Source organism: Syngnathus leptorhynchus, chromosome 22, assembly GCF_054491065.1.
Source record: "Syngnathus leptorhynchus isolate UIUO chromosome 22, UIUO_Slep, whole genome shotgun sequence".
Lineage (NCBI taxonomy): Eukaryota > Metazoa > Chordata > Actinopteri > Syngnathiformes > Syngnathidae > Syngnathus > Syngnathus leptorhynchus.
This window is the reverse complement of record NC_141216.1, coordinates 4,784,519-4,804,349: the sequence shown is the minus strand read 5'-3', so window position 1 is coordinate 4,804,349 and position 19,831 is coordinate 4,784,519. Positions and strand designations below refer to the sequence as shown.

The window sequence follows — 19,831 nt, the reverse complement described above, 5'->3', positions numbered from 1 at the left end:
ACAATTTTTTTAATGGCGACCTACGCTTGACCCTTGAACTAAATCAAAGTGACAGTGAGACATAGCACATATAAGCACAACCTCGCTGCCTATAAACAAAGCGGACACTTATTGATCCACGTTGTCTCCCGTGGAGAGGAAGTCCTGATGATGCAATCTTAATGTGGAGGCTTTTCTATTTGTCGTTGAGGATCTAGCTCACATTTGTGTGTGTGTGTGTGTGTGTGTGTGTGTGTGTGTGTGTGTGTGTGTGTGTGTGTGTGTGTGTGTGTGTGTGTGTGTGTGTGTGTGCGTGCGTGTGTGTGTGGGGCTCACGAAACACGACTCCATTAACTGAGTTGGGGGGTTTTGCTCTGCACTATATGATGAGCAGACTCACAGGTCAAAGGGTCAAGAGAAGGGGGGGAGGGTTGAAGATGTCAAAGATCAGCCGGCTGAATTGATTGCTGAGACATCAGAAAGCCTCTGCCTAATGTTAACCTCAAATTTATAATTGACCCTTTCCCTGCAAACTTGTGCAATATTTTCATTGGCAGATCAGGCCAATCCAAGCAGGCAAGTTTAAAAAGTCACCGAGCTGAAAACAAAATAATACAAAACACATTTCGGAATAAAAACTTTTAGTCAGAATTTCAGCAGAATTCCATATACAAAAGTCTCAGGAAAAAAAACATTTCAATAATATCTTGTCATCTTATAAATTAGGATCTCTGAAATATACTGTACAGCTAAATGAGAGTACGGGTTGTGGAAGTTCCGCAAGAAAAAATTCTAATTAGAGAGTTCTGCAACATAAATAACACTCAGCAAAGTGCTTGTTTGCTCCTCTTTCCGCTGCATCTTTCCGTTCTTTCATCTTGTAAAATTGTAAAGACAGTACAGGATATGGAGTTCCATGGGAAGGAAATATAAATGCCTCTTACTGCATGTACAAGGTGTGTCAGAACATTTCCAGGGCTTGTCCATTTCTTTAACCCTTTATTAAAACGCACCGTGCCATTTTGAAGAGCCCAAAAAATACAACTGGCAAAATTGACGCTTCATTTTACCACCACAAAATTTTATCATGAACACGTTGCCCCTTTGGTCGGGTGACAAGGAAGGTCAGCATGGGAAGTTCTGCCTGGCCAGGAACTGTCAGATGCTCAGGGCATTATAAGCAGGCAGGGTAGTGAGGCACCCACAGGGGGGGCGATATCACTTTGCTTTTGTGACTCTAGTTCTGGAACTTTTCTGACACACCTCGCGCTATGTCTTAATCTGATCCTAGCACTAGAGCTAATCTAAAAAAATTCTCACCACATAAAAGCCAACATTTATTTAGCTTGATTGTTGCATTTTTTTTAAAGCTAATGAAATGATTGCAAGGACTGTTTAACACAGTAAAAACTTTGGTAATGCACATCGTCTCTCGCCGCTGTCAACTTTGAAAAGCTTTGGTGTCAAGCTGTGTTGTCCCAGCCAAAGTTCTGACCCGTCATTTGATAGAATTTGAGGTTAAAAGGTCTGTAAAAGTCTCGGAGTCTGAGCAGGACTTGGGAGGGGATCTGCGGATGGGGTCTGCCCTTTGACTTCCCCAGGCAGCGTGGCCTGCTGCTCCCCTCCGGTTTCTTCAGGCAGGGAAATCCTTTGGTCTGGTTGAAGTAGAAATGCTTATCTGTCACCACACGCTTCAGTCCCAGGAAATCCTGAACGCGACCCATCTCCCCGGCGGGGTCCGTCACCAAGCGCTCTCCGCTGACAAACAGGAAGCTGGAAAGCGGGAAGTAGCGCAGCCAGTTCTCCAAGTGCTTGGCGTAGATGCCAATCCGCACCGCGCTCCAAGAAGTATCAATCAAACCCGTGGTGGCGTTACGGAAGGCCAAGTTCTTGAAGGAAGGGAGCCCCGGCGATTTAGACACGGTCTGCGTGTAGTCGGAAACGGCGCGGGTCACCGGGTCACGCACCACCACGATCAGCTTGGTGTGGCGACTCATGACGAAGACACGGCGAGGGGCTTCCTTTGTTATGAAGTAACTGGGGGTCTTCTCCATGGTGATTTGACCATCCAGTGTACGGGGCATCAGATCCCTGAGAAGAAAGGGGGAAGAAAACAAAAAAAATCTTAAAACCCAAACTTCAGATGCCTTGTGGGCTTCTTGATTGTTGCGCTTGGCTATTAGTGGATTTCATGTGTGATTATGCCCTGCGACAATGATGGAGTGGTCATATCAGCGAGGGGGAGCCTGTGAACGGCTACTGTAGGAAACCACAAGATGACTCACTTCCTGGCATCCTGCTTTTAATCGCACTCGACTAGGATGGCCGTCAAACCGCCATTTCAATTCCCCGTTGTATTCCACAAAAGCTGTTTGTTGTTGTCCGCTTTCTTATAAGTCAGTAGTCAATTTGCTTTTTTTTTTGCTTTTTTTCGAATAATTCCAGGACCCACAAATACAGTCAAGAAAGTCTCCTCAATTTTATGAAACACCGCCAGTCATTTAACATTGGTGTTTATTTTTGCTTGTAGTTTACGGTCCTGCAAATTTCTTTTTGCTTTATTTAATGACATGAGATGGACTCGATATTAAAAAACATCATTCAGCGCAGTTGTACATCACTGCAATAGGCTTAGATGTAAAGAGGTAGCTTTGACTTTTATAGTTTGGGAACATACCTCCACCTTTTTGCTTCTGGAAGAGGAGTGGAATAATTAGCCCCATGTGGCACATTATATGCTAGCTACCTACTGTTTTCCCGACTGTATAGAACTTTAATACTGGAAATGGTATTATCTTTGTAAAAGCATTTTTTTTTATCAAGCTCATGAATTTGTGCAGGTGTTCCTTAGTAATAGAAACAAAAAAAAACGCTTGTCAAGATTTGTGGTGCCAACTGTACCCGAGGTTATCCAAGGATAATCTCACCGAGGGCCACGTGTTCTCGTTAAATCTCGGCTATTGCTTTTGGCCCTCCGCTTATTATTGTTCTTGTCCGTTCTTGAGTTTTCAAGGTTTCGGTGTGTTGACATATTTCTTGATTCATCGCTCGTATAAGATGACGAGTGAGAGTTCAGAGGACGTATTACTTTAAAAAAAAAAAAGATGGGGCCGGCGTGCCAAAGCAGATTGTAAATGGAATGGTAAAAACAAAAAACAAAAAAACGTGACTGGGCTCATATATTTCATGCAGATTCTAGCGCAGCGGTAAAAAATGGAATGTCGTAACCCCCATTGTGAGCAGCATCCTGCCAACTTCCCTCACGCAAAGGAAGACAAAAGGGGGGGATTTTCGGTACATCTCCCAGACATCTGACAAGCGAGAAACATCTCGGTGGGGGAGCAGCGCCAGAGTTACACGAGAGAAAAGCTCTCTCGGATTATTTCAGCAAACGTCCTCCCTTCCTCTGGAGTGAGCAGATTTAGTTTGCGGTTGGTTTCGAAGTCAAAGGCGTCTAGCGTTCTGATCTTTGATGGAGACGACTCTCAGTTATATCGGGGCGACACCAAACTTTTCGTAAGAGTTGTATTACATGGACCGAAGCTAAACAAAGTCAGACGGGCGAGTAAAGTTCAAAACAATAAAGCAGCTTGTATGAAAATGGATGAGGGTGTATTTCAAAGAGTACTGGAGGCCAAAGTGTGAGGAGCAACAAGAAGCAGCCTCTCGCTCTTAAGTGAAACTGTGGTTCACAGATTTATTTCAGGCACCGTGTGACGTGAGTGGTGTGTAGAATCTGGAGCCAAGGAACAGTTAGCAACACTTTTAGGGAGGAAACTCCATCTGAGGAACCTCTTTCTTTTTTTTTTTTCCCCGCTGTTGTAGTAAATTCACTCATTTAATTATGCTGCCTCATCCATGGGTAACTTTGACACTTTTTCCATTGGACCGCTTCAAGTCTGTACAGAAAAACTATTTTCTAACCTTTAACTTTTTCTTTTTTTTAAAAAAAAAATTATATGGCCGTGTCATTTTAGGCAATGTTTAATGAATCAGGAAGTAGCTTCATAATAATATGAACTCCCGTTTGCATATATCCAGTAGATTGCCTGATAAAGTTCTGGAAAAAAAAAAAAAACATGGATAATCTAAAAAAAAAATCGCTTGTATTGTATTTCACGGTTTAGCCAAGAGTAGGAAATCTTGAAATTGAGATGATCGCAAGCTCGTGTCTCACAGCAAATATCCATGTTGCCTTTCTGGAAAGAAAACCTTGCACAGTTGACTGACCTCAAGTAGATCTGAAAGCAACCACCGGGCCCGCAATCACGAAAGAAGCCCACACAGCGATGGAGCGTTTGAAGAATGTTGGGTGGCGGTTAGCAACAAATCCACGATAGAGGCCGAGCAAAGAGACAGTGGCAGGAAAGAAAACACAAGTCACTCACTAGACTGGAACGACACTTTATCTTGGAAAGACTTTTTTTTTTTTTTTTTTTCTATCAACAAGGGAGGTTAGGTTGTGATGTTTTTTATGGTAGGACGACTAAGCAAAGACTAATTAACTAATTTCCCTTAAATTTAGGGATCCAGGAAGCGACATTTCCTTTTGTGTTAGCATATGGTAGATTATCTGGCCGTACACATGTGTACAAGTCTTGTGTGGTCTCGAGCTTTATTAGGGCCCATTTACAAGGCAGCCGGTTTGCAGGTTGCTGTTTACGACTTGAATATGAACACATGTTAGCGAGGTATGCTATAGCTAACCCTCAAGATATTTTCAGGAGAAAAATTGTCTGTTTACTAATTGCATCGGATAGAATGAATGAGGCTTTTTTTCATGATTTCCTATTTGGAAAAAAAACAGATCCACAGACATCCTAGAACAGATTGTGGTCGAAATGAGCGGTTCCGCTTTCTAGAAGTATGCCTGTATATAAAGACACTGGTTTTCTTGCCCGCCTTTGCTTTGTTTCCATCTTCAGGGCACGCACGTTTTCATTATATATTTGTACGCAACACACTGGCACATAACCACACACAACTATCCCAACATGCGGATCCACATCTGGGAGCAATGAAGTTCAGCCCCGCACCAGATGAGAGTGTTTGTGTGAGCTATTTGGGGGAGATGAAGGAAGTGTTTCTGACTTAGGAAGTTTTTCTCCGCTCCTGACGTTCAGTCCCCCGAAAGCCGTGATCCGCGGCGACACAGCCTGGCGGCCAGACCTCCGGACCCTCTTTATCCCCCCCCCACACCTTCACCCAACGAAAAAATGGACTCCTCCAGCCTAAATTTCAGAGTCAGATGGTAGTGATTCACGAGGCCAAGCCACAGGGTATAATCACTGAGGATCATTTAATGCAAGTTGTCATCATGTGCACTTTTCTTCCCTACACGCTCATACACGCTTGCCCTCTTTCCTCTTCTACACAAACCCGTTTTGTTTTGTTCCAATGGAATCTACTGGATATATGCAAAAAAAAAAAAATTAACATCCTCAACCACTTAAGCTTGCTTCAAAGATGTGGACGGAGGAGACGTTTGTCATTACTGAGGGCAAATAAAAGCCTCCGTGGGTCGATTAGAAGCCGGCAAAAACTGTAATCAACTCCACGGAAAATGAGGGCATTTTGTTGCGTTTTCAACCAAAAGAAGGCTAATATCTCCTTTTAGTCGACCATAATTTGATTTTTTCTGAGTGTGTCATTATGGTTCTTAAGATCACTCATCTTGCAGAGGGAACTTTAAAAAAAAACGTATCTGCTGTGCACGTGTGTGGTACATAATTCCGCACACCTAAAGTTACTATTGGCAGACGCTTCTGTGTATTGAAAAGTTTTTGTTTTTTTTCTCGCCATAGAGGTTTTGCATCTCTGGGGTAGGTCGGTTGGAAAAGCGTGGAAAAATGTGTGTAGCTGAAGGGGAAAACCAGACCAGTACAAGGACTGAAAGCCACAAGTTAGTGAGCGCTGGTCACTCAGGGTCCTTCGAAACCACAGTGACCTGAAAAAGGCAGGATGTTGCCCTTTGTACTTGAATGTTTGATTGAGCTGCAAATAGTCACATAACTCAAGCAGATAACGTGATTTTTGTCGGTACGCTAACAACGGAACGAAACGATGACAGCGGTGTCAAAACAAAAAAGACCGCAAAACACGGGCCGCTAGTTGGCGACATTGTTCGGGAAAGAAAAAGTATTTTGTACCATCAGAATTGTTTCCTCTCTTGCATTTATCTTCACCCCCCCCCTCCCTACAGATTGTTTCACCTGTTTCATATTACCTCTCCCGATGTATTTAGGCCGCTATGATGGCTCGTCTGTGTGCCAGCTTGCTTGTTCCTCTTTACTGGTGCATTCCTGCTGACTTTGTCCGTTTCCTGTTCTTGCTCGCGTAATTGCTTGCCGCGTTGAACATTTTTAGCTTTCTTAGGGCAACCTCAGTATTGTCTGTCTGGATTGTCCATTTAGATTACGCTTTCTTTTGTAGCTTATTGAACATGTGGTCAGCGTTTAATTACATTATAGTTTATGTACTTCAGCAATCAGCGTGCATACGCGTCGCCGCTGATTGCTCGCTTTATCGAATGGGAAAATCTGCAACCGTGTTCTCGCCGGGCCCACATGTGGCCCACTTTATCTCGAAGCTGCTCCGCCCTGCCTTCAGTGCGCTCTCCTAAACACAGGATGGACCCGTTGAAGATGGGGCGGAGAGATGAGCAAATTACAGATTGGCGTTACTTCCTGACCCTAGTGATGTCATAGTGTCCTCACCACAGTACCATAATTGGGCTGTTAAAATGGAAATATGCGGCCGACTACGATATCCCCGTGGATGAGCACTGTGGAACATACACAAATAACATATTTCATCCATTAAGAAAAGCATGGATTTTTAAAAAAAAAAAAATTCCCCAACGGGTGTGGTTTTAGCTTTTATTTCATACTACAGCTTTTGTGTCACCAAGGCATGTTCGTCTCTTCCAGTAAACATAATTAGTGCGTGTTTTCCGGGAGAGGCTCAAACTGGCCTTATAAGGATCGTGTGCTGTCTATTTGCACCCCTGGAGCATTTTAAAAGTGCCATCGTGTACTTAATAGCGATGGGACTTGGAGATTTAGTAGCATGTTTGTTTACATACAGTTTGTCCTCATTAAGGTAGCGGGTGAGCTTAAGGCAACAACAGAATAATAAAAAAAAAAAAACTAATAAAACAGGTCCTGTAAGTGTGCATACGCACAGGAGACCGGTACACAGCCTCAGACAAAGTTTAATCGACTCAATGTGAAATTGGCTGGCAACTCCCCAGGAGCCGGCCAATAAGAGCGCTCGATACTGTCTGATTCTGACAAAGTCACTTCCGAGCAGTTTCCGCCCGTTGCTCCCTGTGGTTTTTCAGGTTCATTGTTCACAGTTTCTTTGAAAGGAAAATAAGAGCCAGATTGACGGAGTGGAAATAGCGTTTCAATTCGTCTCTTTACACGATGTTCCCTTTTCCGGCTACTGTGTACAAAAAGATTTCTTGTTACGTTCTGCTGGATTTGAAGTGTGTATTGTTCCATGTTTACTAGAGCAAATTAAGGTCTAAGATATTTGACACCACTTTTTTTTTCAGACTAGTGCTCAACTTCTGAATAGTCGCTTGTACCGATACCAGGTCATCGATACCACTACTGCTTTTGATTGAGAAAAAAAAAAAAAAACGGATAAATAAAATATATACATATATACATTGCATTTTCCTTAAAATTGCATGCAACTAATATTATTTTTCTATTTTGTGTTTCTATTTACACATCCTTAGCGATATTAAATCTTAATGGGAATTTTCCCATGAGATTATGTATTTGGACTGTAGTGAGGCAGTAAGTGGTTCTGGTTATTTCCCTCCTCTTGTCCTGCTTGTCCCGACTGTTGAGCACAGGCTCTCTTCCCGGAATAATTAATCTTATTTCCCCGCATAATTAGGGCCAGCATCGCTGACAGTTAGCTGATTCTTCACTGTGTGTTTACGTCAGAGAAGACAGGACGTACTCAGGAAGACTACAGCGGTGGTGATGTTTTATTGCTATCAGGATGAAGACTGGTTTTCATGCGAAGCAAAATCAACCCAACCCTTCCTCCCAACTTTTCTTTCCATGCTAGTCAGACATTAAACAGAGGTGGACACCACTGACAGCTACACACAATCAATAATTACCTGCCCTTTCAGACACACTTGTGATGTAAACAGACTAAACTTGGTGGAGGCAATTTTGAAGCTAATGGCATTTTTTTTTTTTTGTGTGCGCATTTTTCAACTACAATGGTAATTATAATGTAAGTGGAGTGTGAAAAAAGAACCTTTCAAAAACAATGTTGTTGCTCAGGCTTGATCCTGTTACTGCATAGTAATTAAAATTGGGAGGATTGCCTTCCTTCACTACGTACTTAAAATGAATTATAGCTGTAAACTTATAATTAAAGTTTTCTGGCTCGTTGTCATATTTTCTGTTTGCAAACTAACGTCAGATTAAAACCACAAGAAGCCACAATTAAGCCGTCACACTTTTATTGTATATGAATCCTGCAATGTTGCAGATTGCAAAATGTGATTCAAAGCTGGTTGAAACAATATTTGGCATAAACGTGTCACCTTTCAGGGAGGCAGGAATGATATTTGTTTTTGTTTGGGTTTCACGTCAAGATGATGTTTTTCTTGCAAAGATGCAAAAGCCATACATGGAATTTAAATTCTGAATGGCACAGTCAGAGCGGAATTAGCTCAAGAATTACTATCGTCCTTTAAAAACACATTTCATCCTTAATATAAAAAAATGAGGTAATTTATTTTAGTGTGCGGTTCTTGATCGTAAATCACGAGCTGCCAACATTAGCAATACAGTACAATACAAGCGCCATTGCGGTATTTGTTTAACGACATGTTTATTTTGTGGCGACGGCGGCTATTATTTCACGCTATCCGTCTTGACGAGCAAAACCACCGCACAACCCCAGTAACAATAACCATATTGTTTGATTAATACCGCTGTAACAGCGTCCATCAAAATTGAGCGTTATAATAGTTGAATGCTTGATGTGCTTTTTCTACATTGTGCAGGTGTTCCTCATTTTTGTGTCCGGCGAGTGCATTTCTTTCCACGCGTGTAGCGCTGATTGCTTGTGACATGCATCCTGCTAAAAGTATTTCCTTTAAGCATTGATGCAGCTTAAAAAGCATTGCCCCTCCATCCCCCCCCATTCCATCTGCTGCACAAAGCCTTCTTTATTGCAGTATAACGTATACATTGCTCTTTTTTTCCACTAGTGAAGAAAAAAAAAAAAAAAAGTTCACAGGGAGGAATCCACCCAAAGATTCCCTTGCGATCGTTCGAAAACCTCACCGACAGGAAATAAAAACCTGGGCATTCTTGGCTAAGTAACGCATCCCTGCTCCCTTCTGAATTACGCAACGTCGCTTCCCTTAAAGCCACGAGGCAAGAAATACGGGGGCAGAAGATGAGTCGATAAGCAGACAGATTTAGAGACGCTGACCTAACAAGAAAAAAAAAAAAAAAAGAACTCACCCAATGGCTTTGAATTGCACAGTTTGAGTGGCCTCAATAAGCCGATAAATCCACTCGGGTGACACCCCGACCTTGAGGTGTAAATGTCAGCGGCGGAGAGGAGTAACAACCCCTTGTCAACATGATTGAATATATCGTGCATTTCCTCTGTAACGACGTGATAAAAGCAAAGAGAGATCGATACCATTTGATCAATACAACCAAATGACAAATATTTATCTGTTTACAGTGGCGAGAAGAAGAGACGAGAGTCGTAGCCGAGATGGAACTTCAGGTAAGAATCGTGCGAACGGGCCCGCACACACATATGCAAAACGTTCACTCTCCATCAGGAAACCGCAGAATCACTTCCAAGTCGATGGCAAATCCCAGGCTTTTCCACATATAAGCGTTTGTTCTAAAACAATTTGCCAAATGCTTCCTTTAAGGATGTCCATGTGTTTTAGTTGGTTTGCGGCTGAGCGCGAAGGGGCCAAGGCTCTCTTTCGTTTGGAGCTCAAAGAAGCAGACATCGCTTTGAAAGCGGAGAGTTTTAAAAAGTGATACTTTCCAGTTTGCTTTCATGATTTTTCGATCGACCTGGCAACGCTACCACTCGCCTTCAAATTGATACGGGAGTCGCCGCGTACTTAGCGTGCCATTATGCTAAACGAATCATAACACATGGACGTCATGTGTGTTGAAACAAAATGAGTTGGAGTCAAAGGATAAGAAAAGACTTTGAACCGGCAATAAAGTGTCAAAGGTCTTTTTTTTTTTAAATACCCTGCCCTTCATTTCCTTTCATTTTGCGGCTGTTTTCATTTCCTTTTCATTTCGTTCAAAAAAAAAAAAAAGGGGAAGGGGAAATGGAAAGAAAGGATGGCAATGGAAGTCAAAGAAAGGCAACAAATCACCATGAATGGGCAGGAAGGAAAAGAAGATGAGGGAGGAAAAGAAGGGACAGGAAAAGTAGACATCCATCAATCTGTTTTCTTTGCCGCTTGTCTCATTAAGGTTGAAGGTGAGCTGGAGCCCATCCCAGGTGACTTTGGGACTGCATAAAAAGAAAAAAACTTTCACGCTTAGGGACTATCAACTAGCTGGACACAAGTCATGAGAAGTTTCTTCATATATTTTAAATTTTGCCAATTTGAAAATGAGCTTTTGCAGAATTTATTGAACAATAGAAATAATCCCATTTTTCCACTTTCTCAACAAGAAAGCAAAACCATATCATTTGATGAAAGCTCAATTAATAAGACTCGCAATGTCAAAACGCCATCGCTCTAATACAAATCCCATCATTGTGCAGTACAAGGTGAAGGTTCGGGGGGGGGGATGGGGGGAGCGACTAATGCTCCAAAAGATCTCGTTTGACTGCGGCCGGGGGGCCTAATCCTTGTCATCCAAGCAGCCCCCCCTCCCTGAGCTGTCCGTGTTAATGCCTGACCTGTCATTACACGGGTCCAATTCGCACAGTGTTGACGTGTGCTGTCAGCGCATTAGAGAGCGAGCTAAAGCGGCCCTTTTGGTCACGAGAGCGATGGCGACAAATAATGAGCCGTATAAACGAGTACAAGGGACGGGGCGGCCAGTTTGACATCAGCAGAGAGCCAGAAAGAGAACATTGGAAAGGTCTCGTTACATGCAAACCCGTTGTCGTGCTTTCAAGAGCTTAGTCACCCTAATAAAACTTGATCCGTAATTGCCAGCGTCTCATCTTAAGTGCTTATAAAACAGTCGACATACACATAAAAATGACATATTAGAGTTTCAAATCAATATTTGCGATAGACAGCGGTTTGACGAACCCCGCACCATGCCAATTTTGTTGAGACGAAACTTCCTCTGACCTCCCCGTCGACGTCGATCTGGCGCGGCGAAGGCGGACGATTGACGACGTCGACGACTTTACTATAAATCTGACTTCGCCGCTTCTCGAAAATTTTCTTAGCTGTGCGTCTGGCACAAAAATCTAAGAGGAAAATTTATAACATTACATGAGAGTTATAAACCGGCAGCATATTCCAGTCTATTAGCTGAAATTATCATGACTAAAGTAAATAGTGTTTTTTGTTAACCGTAGAATGAATCATTTTAATTTGAGATGGTGACTTCAAATTTATAGTCTGTGTTTTGATCCAAGGGTGTCATTTGATTCAAATAATATAATTAGACCTATGATACAACACACACTCACCGTTGGTCATAAAGATAAATCACATGAGCCAAACGGACCATTGCGGCAAAATAATAAGCCGAGACACGCATGGCAGGAAGTCGCCATGACGACCACATTCCCCCGGGCATCCTACGATTGTCTCGTACTGTATGTGCATACATCTTTTGTATGACGTCTATTTATTAGTGTCAGGTTCAATAATAGATTGAGCTGTTTGTGAATTCGATTGATGGATGATAGAAGCATATCTCGACAACTTCTCTGATTTTATATTGACGCATTCTGGATTATGAAATCACCCATATCCAAAAGCACCTTTTCAAATAATAGCCAGGAGAGTCCATTTACTAGTCCACAAATGAACTAGGTGCACTATTCAATGCTCTCATCAGAAATGCATTAGACGAGCACCTCCTGGCTTTTTATTGCACCGCTGTTGTGAAACGCGCTTCAAATGAAAACAAACCGAGCCTTGTGCACACAAACACACACACACGCTGAGCCTCACCCCGACCTGATCATTACACGGCCGTATTGATCCGGCTTTTCGTTTCGTACGTTACGCTTGTTTCCACCTTCGTCCTTTAAAAAAAGAAAAAAAATCCAAACCCCTTTGTCCGTTTCTATATAAAATCACTTCCAATTCAAATTGGTTTCCACATTCAAATAATGACAGTGGCTATTATACCTTTCACACCAGTTGACTGAAGAGCATCAGCAAGCCCATCCTCCATCTCGCCTTAGTGATGGAGCCCCCCCCCCCCCCTCCACCCCAGGGGGACCAACACTTTGGGAAGCAGCGTGTCAGCTCAATAAACAGCAATTTATTGGCAAGGGACTGAACACACTGCCGTCCTCGGGAGCTCTTAGCCGTGTCATATTGCCGAGAGTGTCACGCGTGATGCGTTAGACCGTGCAAAAACATCATCGTAATCATGCAGACTTCTTCGCTCGATTCGTGGAAAGCTGAATTTGAGAAGATGCCTCTGAATCAACCAAACAGACCAATGATAAAATAGTCTTCTTCATGCCAGATGAGACTTTTTTTTTTTTTTCTTTTTTACTGCATGTGTGCTTTATGGACCTATCAGACCAACCCTTGGCTATACTGTATTTCGCTGTACTTAAATAGAAACTAAATCCCTGTAAAAAAATCCTCCCTCATATCTCACTCAAGATAAAGAAAAGCTCCTCATCCACATTCTAATGTTAGTTTTTGCATAATAATATGACCCCCATATGTTTTATGTAACTGTTCAATTCTGATATGAAATTAAAATCAAATTAGGCTGTCCGATGGCTCCCTCGAGGTAACATCTACACTAGGATTTAATTATCGGTCTCCGGGGTAATTGTATGCACATTTTTATATGTCCCAAATATGTAAGTATTTTATAATAGTGCAGTAGTCATGTTTTTTTTTTTTTTTTTTACAGCATTGCTTTTTATGGACCGGTGACAAGACATTGCATCACCAAAGGTACACTGATCTACACAAGTCGGTTATTTTTTGGCTAACGGTCAAGAAAAACACGACCACTAGGTTTCGCAATGTGTACTGTGCAGTGAAGTTAAACTTCACTGGTGTGCTTTTAGTTGGTCACAGATTCAAATGCATGAAAGCTTTATTGTCGGGCCACAATATGAGTCATGTATGCATTTAAGTGAGTCAGAAAAAAAATGAGTCAGAAGAACTTTAAAAACAAAGTGCGTGATTCTTAGTGTGATACAAGAACCACTAGTCTTACATAGGCTCCCTCTAGTGGGATGCAAAAGAATCGCTGCCCAACTACAGCTCAGTTGTATTTAACTTTTTTTATGATATAAATTTGCATGAAGAACTGTTTAAAAGTATTTTAATGCAGTTTTTTAATTTAGCTTCTATGTGCAATATATTTGAATTAAATCATGAAGTACAACTGCTCATATTTAAGTGTAGCTTTAATGTTCAGACTGTGTATACATTAAATAAGCATTTTATCTTGATTCTTGATGAACACATAGGCCTTCTACACTACTGTATTTTAATGTTGTCGATGATAGGATTGGATCAGAGAGGAAACATTGGCATAGGCGCTTCAAATGCATGTAGAAGAGTGAGGGAGAGGGAGAGAGATAGCTCGAGCGCTACAGATACTTTATTATGCCGTGAGGGAAACATCAAATAAATGAAGAGAGCAGCAGCAATATTCAAACAGAGCTGAACCAACAAATGCAAAACAAACACAAATAGTAGCACTGAGGAAGTGTTGACTCGTATCTAAAGCAAAAAAGTCGAAATGATTGTAAATTGATATTATCCATATTCAATTGGTCTAAAAAAACTCGATCATGTAAAACAACCTCCAAATGCAATGTGTAATTTTGATTTTTTGTAAAATTATCTGTAGATTCTTTATGCAATAACATATGAGTAGAATATTTCTACTTTGTTCTGTCGCATCCTACTTGATGTGATTCAAATTCAGTGTGCGTCGTTTCTACTACATTCCAATTTGGTTTCTGCTATATGATCTAAATCAGGATCTTACCTGTACCAGTCCAGCCCTTTATCATAGAAGCGGTCAAAGAAGTGAGGCTCGGCTCCGATTGCCCTCACGTCCGGATGGATGCGCAAGAACTCCAGAAGAGCCCTCGTTCCTCCCTTCTTCACCCCGATGATGATAGCCTGAGGAAATTTTTTGCTCCCAAAGTTATTCGCGATGGAGATGGTGTTGTTAATTGCGCCGTACGCAACATCCGATAGCTGGTCCCGTGCAAAGGACGCACCGGCTTGCTTCGGCGCTGCCACTTGTGCGTCGTTGTGGACATTTTTGTCCTTTAGGTGGTGAGTCTGTTGGTCATACACGGGTCTGGGCAAGGACTCGCAGAATCCGTTCAGGCAGTAAAAAAGATAAACGAAAAGGATGATCATGGTCAAGAAGACTGACAGCTTGGACTGCACCTTGAGGTGTCCCAAATTGAACGCAGCTCTCCATTTACTACATCCCATGAGTCTTCATAGTTATGTTTTGTTTTTTAAAAGGCACGTTTTGAAAGACAAAAGAAGAAAACATCTCCTCGGAGCTGGAGCAAGTGGTGGCAAAGTTGCGCGCCGTGCGTCAAAACGCGCTCCATGTTCTGTTTGCTCTTCCTCTCAGGAACGATTACCCCCCCACCCAAGACGATCCGAATCCCCCACTGGGAGGATTTATAAAGTCTGAGTGTCCAACACGAATCCTCTTGTGCTGCTTTAGTGTCTCTGAGGGGAAACGCTCATCTGCTCATCCCGAGTAGCTGCCATTTCCACGCCCTCGTCATCAAAACGCACGCCCCTCTATCGTCAGTCGCCAAAATAATTAGCTGACTCCTCCTTTGCCTCAAACTTCGGTGTTTTGAAAGCAATTCAACCCCAAAACGTAGTTAGCAATATAAAAGAAAACAATGTTGATCTTCTTGTCACATGGACATTTTAGTCCGATTTATGTGACTTCTTAGTGGCCACCTGCTCTTTGACCACACGCTCCCATGGAAACACCCGTGACACAGTTAACCTTTGCACTCCTGCCATTCTGGGACAGACAGGTGCCATCACTTTTAGCTCCTTTCTCACTATTTCTGTGCGAGCGTGCAACCTGCAGTGATCCCGAATCACCATCAGCTTTCTCTTTGGTGCAAACTGCAAAAACCAACAGTGGAAGATTATTTGGAAAATTAATTGTCCTGGTTTTTGATTTGGAAATTAGAACTGAAGTCAACCATCACCTCAAAAAAAACATCGATTAAGATCAAGCTTTCCTAAAATTAGAAATCTGCAAAAAAGTTTTGATCAACCCGAGATAGATCCATCAGTGGCATTGCTGCTGCTAATTAGCGCTGTAGCAAAACACAGTATTTATATTTCAGGATAGATCCGATATTATCGGCACCTTCAAGAATACGTGAGGTGCAACACGACAGTATATCCATACGGATGACACACCCGGAGGAGGCGCAGGCAGTCCCAATCGACCCCAGCCTCCTCCAACCTGGCAGTATGTCAATTTCCGAGAGTCCCTAAACAGAGGCGACATCATTTATCCATCTGTAGTTACCACGCACGACGTCGTATTGATCAGATGCAATGTCGGAAAAACAACTGTCACTTTTTTTTGTTCTATAATGAACTTTCTTGACTTTATTTTTTTTTGTCCCACGCGGCTGTTTGTAGAACTTCTTCATAATATGCAGATAGGTATACAAATTTGAACAAGCATTATACTTTTTTTTGTGCCTTTTGAAACAGAAGTATATTTTCAATTTAGAATTCGCTTGGTTATCCAAGCCCGAGCCCGCTTGACTAAATTCACTTAAGGTCTTTATTTGATCTGACTTTGGCAGCTAGCATTAGCTAATGACTGCTAATGCACAACTTCTGTCTCCACTTAGTAGAGTCAAAAAGAACTTGGGTTGATGTTTTGGAAGCTGTCCATTGAAAAGCAAGGCCTCGCTTTGCAATGCAATGCAAATCTTTTATGCACCTATTGCTCTATTAAAAACAACGTTTATTTTAAAAAAAAATGTGGATAGCCCTGATTGTGGCTTGTTAGAGCACGTCTGACATGCAACTGAATACATTTGGTTATGTAACTTTCTTCGAAGCATTGCCATAGCTTGTCGCTAGTGTAGTACTTTCAAATATTTTTGTACCCTTTGACTACTTCACTAAGTTTACATGATCCCTGTTGCATTTCTATTATGACCATTCAAAATGCTTTGTCAGCAACATGTCAAAATATGATTCACACAGGTACATTTTTATGCTGAGTGGCATTAACAAGCTACCACCCACATCCAAACATACTGTAAACAACCATAAACAAACCTCCTCTGTGTTGAATACCTGTCCACCTGTCAGGTATGCAAGCGGCTGTGGGAACGTAGACAGCTGTCCAAAGCTTAGCACGCACACTTGTGCTCTGTAATCCTCCCAAAATTCCCTTTTGACGGCCAGCGTCGGCTGCTTCAAAGACGTCGCCCGTCATTATCGGGCCTTTGAACATCGCAAACAAAATGTCGTGAGATTAACTTGCGGTGTGTTATCAGATTCAATGTGGAGTGCATGTTTTGTGCGTGGGATTGTGTACTTCAGAATTTCACATTAAATCCATCAAGGAGTAGAATTGAGTTGAGGAACTATGTCGAGGTGCGTTAAGGACCTTCATTAGCACAAAAATAAAGTAGTGCTATGCTGCCATATTGTGTCATCTTGTCAAGGAACTATGTTGAGGTAAATTGTGTGGTTACGGGAGTCAGTTGCTTATTTGAATATTTTAACAATGGAAACAAAGCAAACAGGACTGTGTGGTAGAAACGGGGTTAAAAAAAAAAAGTTGAGGCAGTCACTGAGGATACAATAAAGCAGATGTCCTACTGAAGTACTGCTCTTCAAATGGCCTGTTAGCTCACCTGCATGGAATGCACACACACACACACACACACACACACACACACACACACACACACACACACACACACATGCACATTCACTTGTCCTGCACGCTTGTCACCACAATCCCCCTACCATTATTATTAAAGGTCAGCATGGATTAGAGGATGAATGCTAGCTTTTTTATTATTATTACTTCATCAAAGTTCAGGTGGAGGGATAGATCCATCATTCTGTTCGGTACTGAGGAGGATTTAAAAAAAAACCAAAATCACATTTTCTGTTAAATTAGCCAAACAAATACAGGTGGTATGCGTATTTACGTCATATTCTCTTTTGTAACATCAAATTACTTTTGCTGTCGGCATAAATGGCCTTGGAGACAAAACAACAACACGTTTCTGTGGTATTTAACCGCGACGGCCGCATTTCACACTCGGCGTATCGTCGGAAAAAACAAACCTCTTAAAATGGTAATTTGGGAACAATATACACAAGAGACGGACGGACGGACGGGAGAAGGTATTCTGTAAAGAGAAACTGTGTGAAGGCCAGCTGCAAGGCCACACACTCTCCCGCCGTAACTGCAGGGCAGAGTTCTGTGGTGAGCCGGGTAAGTATAGGGCACGTCAACATCGTGCATTACCGCGTGGGTGTGGCCTAAGAACTCGCAACGTTTTCGCAAAAGAAAGCGTGACAAGCATGCCTGCACAGGACTGTCAAACTATTCCGTGGCAAAACCAAAATCATCCGTGTTTATCCATCACTGGTGCCATTTTTTTTTCTTTTTTTTACATTTGTAGTTTAATGATGGGGTCCCATCAAATCTCCAATTTCATTAAAAAAAAAATTCCGTTGACAAAAGCTGTAAAGTGCATGCCAAAGCGACAGGTGGCGTGCGAGCCCTGACCACGACGAGGCCATTTTAGGGAATCGGGAGCATTTGCTGAAATGGAAACATAATCAGTGGTGATCTGAGATAAAAGTGGATCATACGTTTTATTTTAATTTATTTATGTACGTTGCCTGGTTGTTTGGGAGTGGAACAAATCAAATTCAGATGGGCCCCCGCCACCGCAACAGGGCAGGCAAACCCTTAGGGATCAGAGCTAAAGGGGGGCCCGAGAGCCAATTGCAATGAAAAAAAAAAAACTGCTTTAACTCAGCTGCTTTTCGGAAAAAAAAAAAAAATCTCTAATGACCTGTTGATTTGTGTTGAAGGAATGCTGACCAATCACAGTGTGTAATGAGCCAGAGTATCTTCATGGAGGAGCAACACAGAGAGCAAAGTGACTTCATGTCAGGTGGGCCCCGTAGACACAACAAAAACACTTTTGATCTCTTTACATCTGGCATGTTTGTTACGATAGGACTTAAGTGATGCTTTTTGTTGTTACTCATCGATGTCCTCAAAATATGCAGAAAGATATGGTGAGTTGGCTTTCCAGGAAGAACCTGATGCTTAATAAGGCCACATAAAAAAAAATTCTGGCCCCATAACCTTGAGTTTGACACCATCATTTTAAATTTGGGGGCATTCATGCTAAGAAAACATCGACTGTAGATGATCTCCTGCATTTTTTTGGTCAATTGTCAAACATGTCTACATTGAATTAATAAGACCACCCTGTCCTGTCATGTACGGAGACACTCAGCCACTACATTATATGACTTGTTGGCTTTTTCTCCTCTGGCCTTTCTATTTTCCTCTGTGTCAAATCCGAACTTTTCAACAAGAATCTTGGACGACATGCTCCAGCTACTATGCGATTTACCGAGCCCAGTATAACCCTTCGATTCCATGATCTACAGTGGTGATGTCATTCATGCAATAAAGACCGCTCTATAATCGCTCCAGTCCATTCTCGCTGCTACCAAATCCTGCAGAGGAGCACCATATATCAGAAGCTCGGCAAAAAGCTGTAAATATAAAGAGCGGGTTGACGGAGCCCAAGGCCAAGATAAAGACTGATGCTAGCGGTATAATTTTCTCAAACTTAGACGCAAAGTAGGCTAGGTGACGCCGCTCTTCGTTACTGAACTATTTAAGCCGCGTTGAGACTTCCAAGAAAAAATACAAAAATCAGGAATGCGTCTCCGAAGGAACGACAGGTAGCCTAAACAAACAGGACCAACCTCGTTGAACCTCCCGCAACACACAGTCGGGCTGTCATGGCGTATCACGGTTGCACGTGCGTCGCCGTGGAAAAGCTCCTGATTAAATAGTTTTGTGTCGCAGCGCCTCAACGAGCTCAAGCAGCTTTGAAGCCACAGTCGCTGAGGTTGACTCTTATCGTGTGTCGTGACTGAAGATAACGCGGTTAGACAGCGCTCCGGGATGGTGTTTACCAACAGACACCGTGAGGCAGCCATGTTGGCTCAAGTCAAACAGAGAGGATCGGGCTTTGACCTAAAGCTTGTGCTGTAAACTGTATGTCAAGTCATATTTCGTGTTATGTGCCAGCCCGCTCAGACAACCAAAATATTTTTACAAATGCCACTAGATGGTGGTAAAGCACTACTTTTGTCTAAATGAAGCTCCACAGTTTCTGTATAGTATATGGATGGTCTATGATGAAGCCTTTTTCTAGGCAGCCATTGTGAAACTTAGACGCCACTAGCTCCTTGTTGCTTCAAACCCCGTGAAGGCTGAAAGGTGTCGATACTTTGTTGCCAGACATATTGAGCGGCAACGTGTGCGTATGTGATGTATGGTGACCCCTTGGGTCCAGTGTGTAACGCGCCGGGGTGCCTCAGCCTGCAAGGTCCCAC

The 19,831-nt window shown here is 42.4% G+C and overlaps 2 protein-coding genes across 9 annotated transcripts in view; one reads left to right on the top strand and one right to left on the bottom strand.

Moving 5' to 3' along the window:
- tex2l (testis expressed 2, like) overlaps positions 1-19,831 on the top strand; it is a 50,077-nt gene that overhangs the window by 13,548 nt on the left and 16,698 nt on the right. For 7 of the 8 annotated variants that reach the window (XR_015063440.1, XR_015063445.1, XR_015063444.1 and 4 more), the window contains exons 6-8: positions 9,718-9,762; positions 13,089-13,132; positions 18,281-18,363. The gene's annotated coding sequence lies outside the window, so the exon portion shown is untranslated. The remainder of the gene's footprint in view (positions 1-9,717; positions 9,763-13,088; positions 13,133-18,280; positions 18,364-19,831) is intronic. The other variant, XR_015063443.1, reaches the window with a different exon arrangement.
- Positions 604-14,837, bottom strand: LOC147039563 (heparan sulfate glucosamine 3-O-sulfotransferase 6-like). Its single transcript, XM_085904537.1, has 2 exons — positions 14,184-14,837; positions 604-2,070 (listed from the first exon to the last, which is right to left on the bottom strand). Exons 1-2 carry the CDS (start codon positions 14,642-14,644, stop codon positions 1,443-1,445), a joined length of 1,089 nt encoding a protein of 362 aa, XP_085760663.1. The 5' UTR covers positions 14,645-14,837; the 3' UTR covers positions 604-1,442.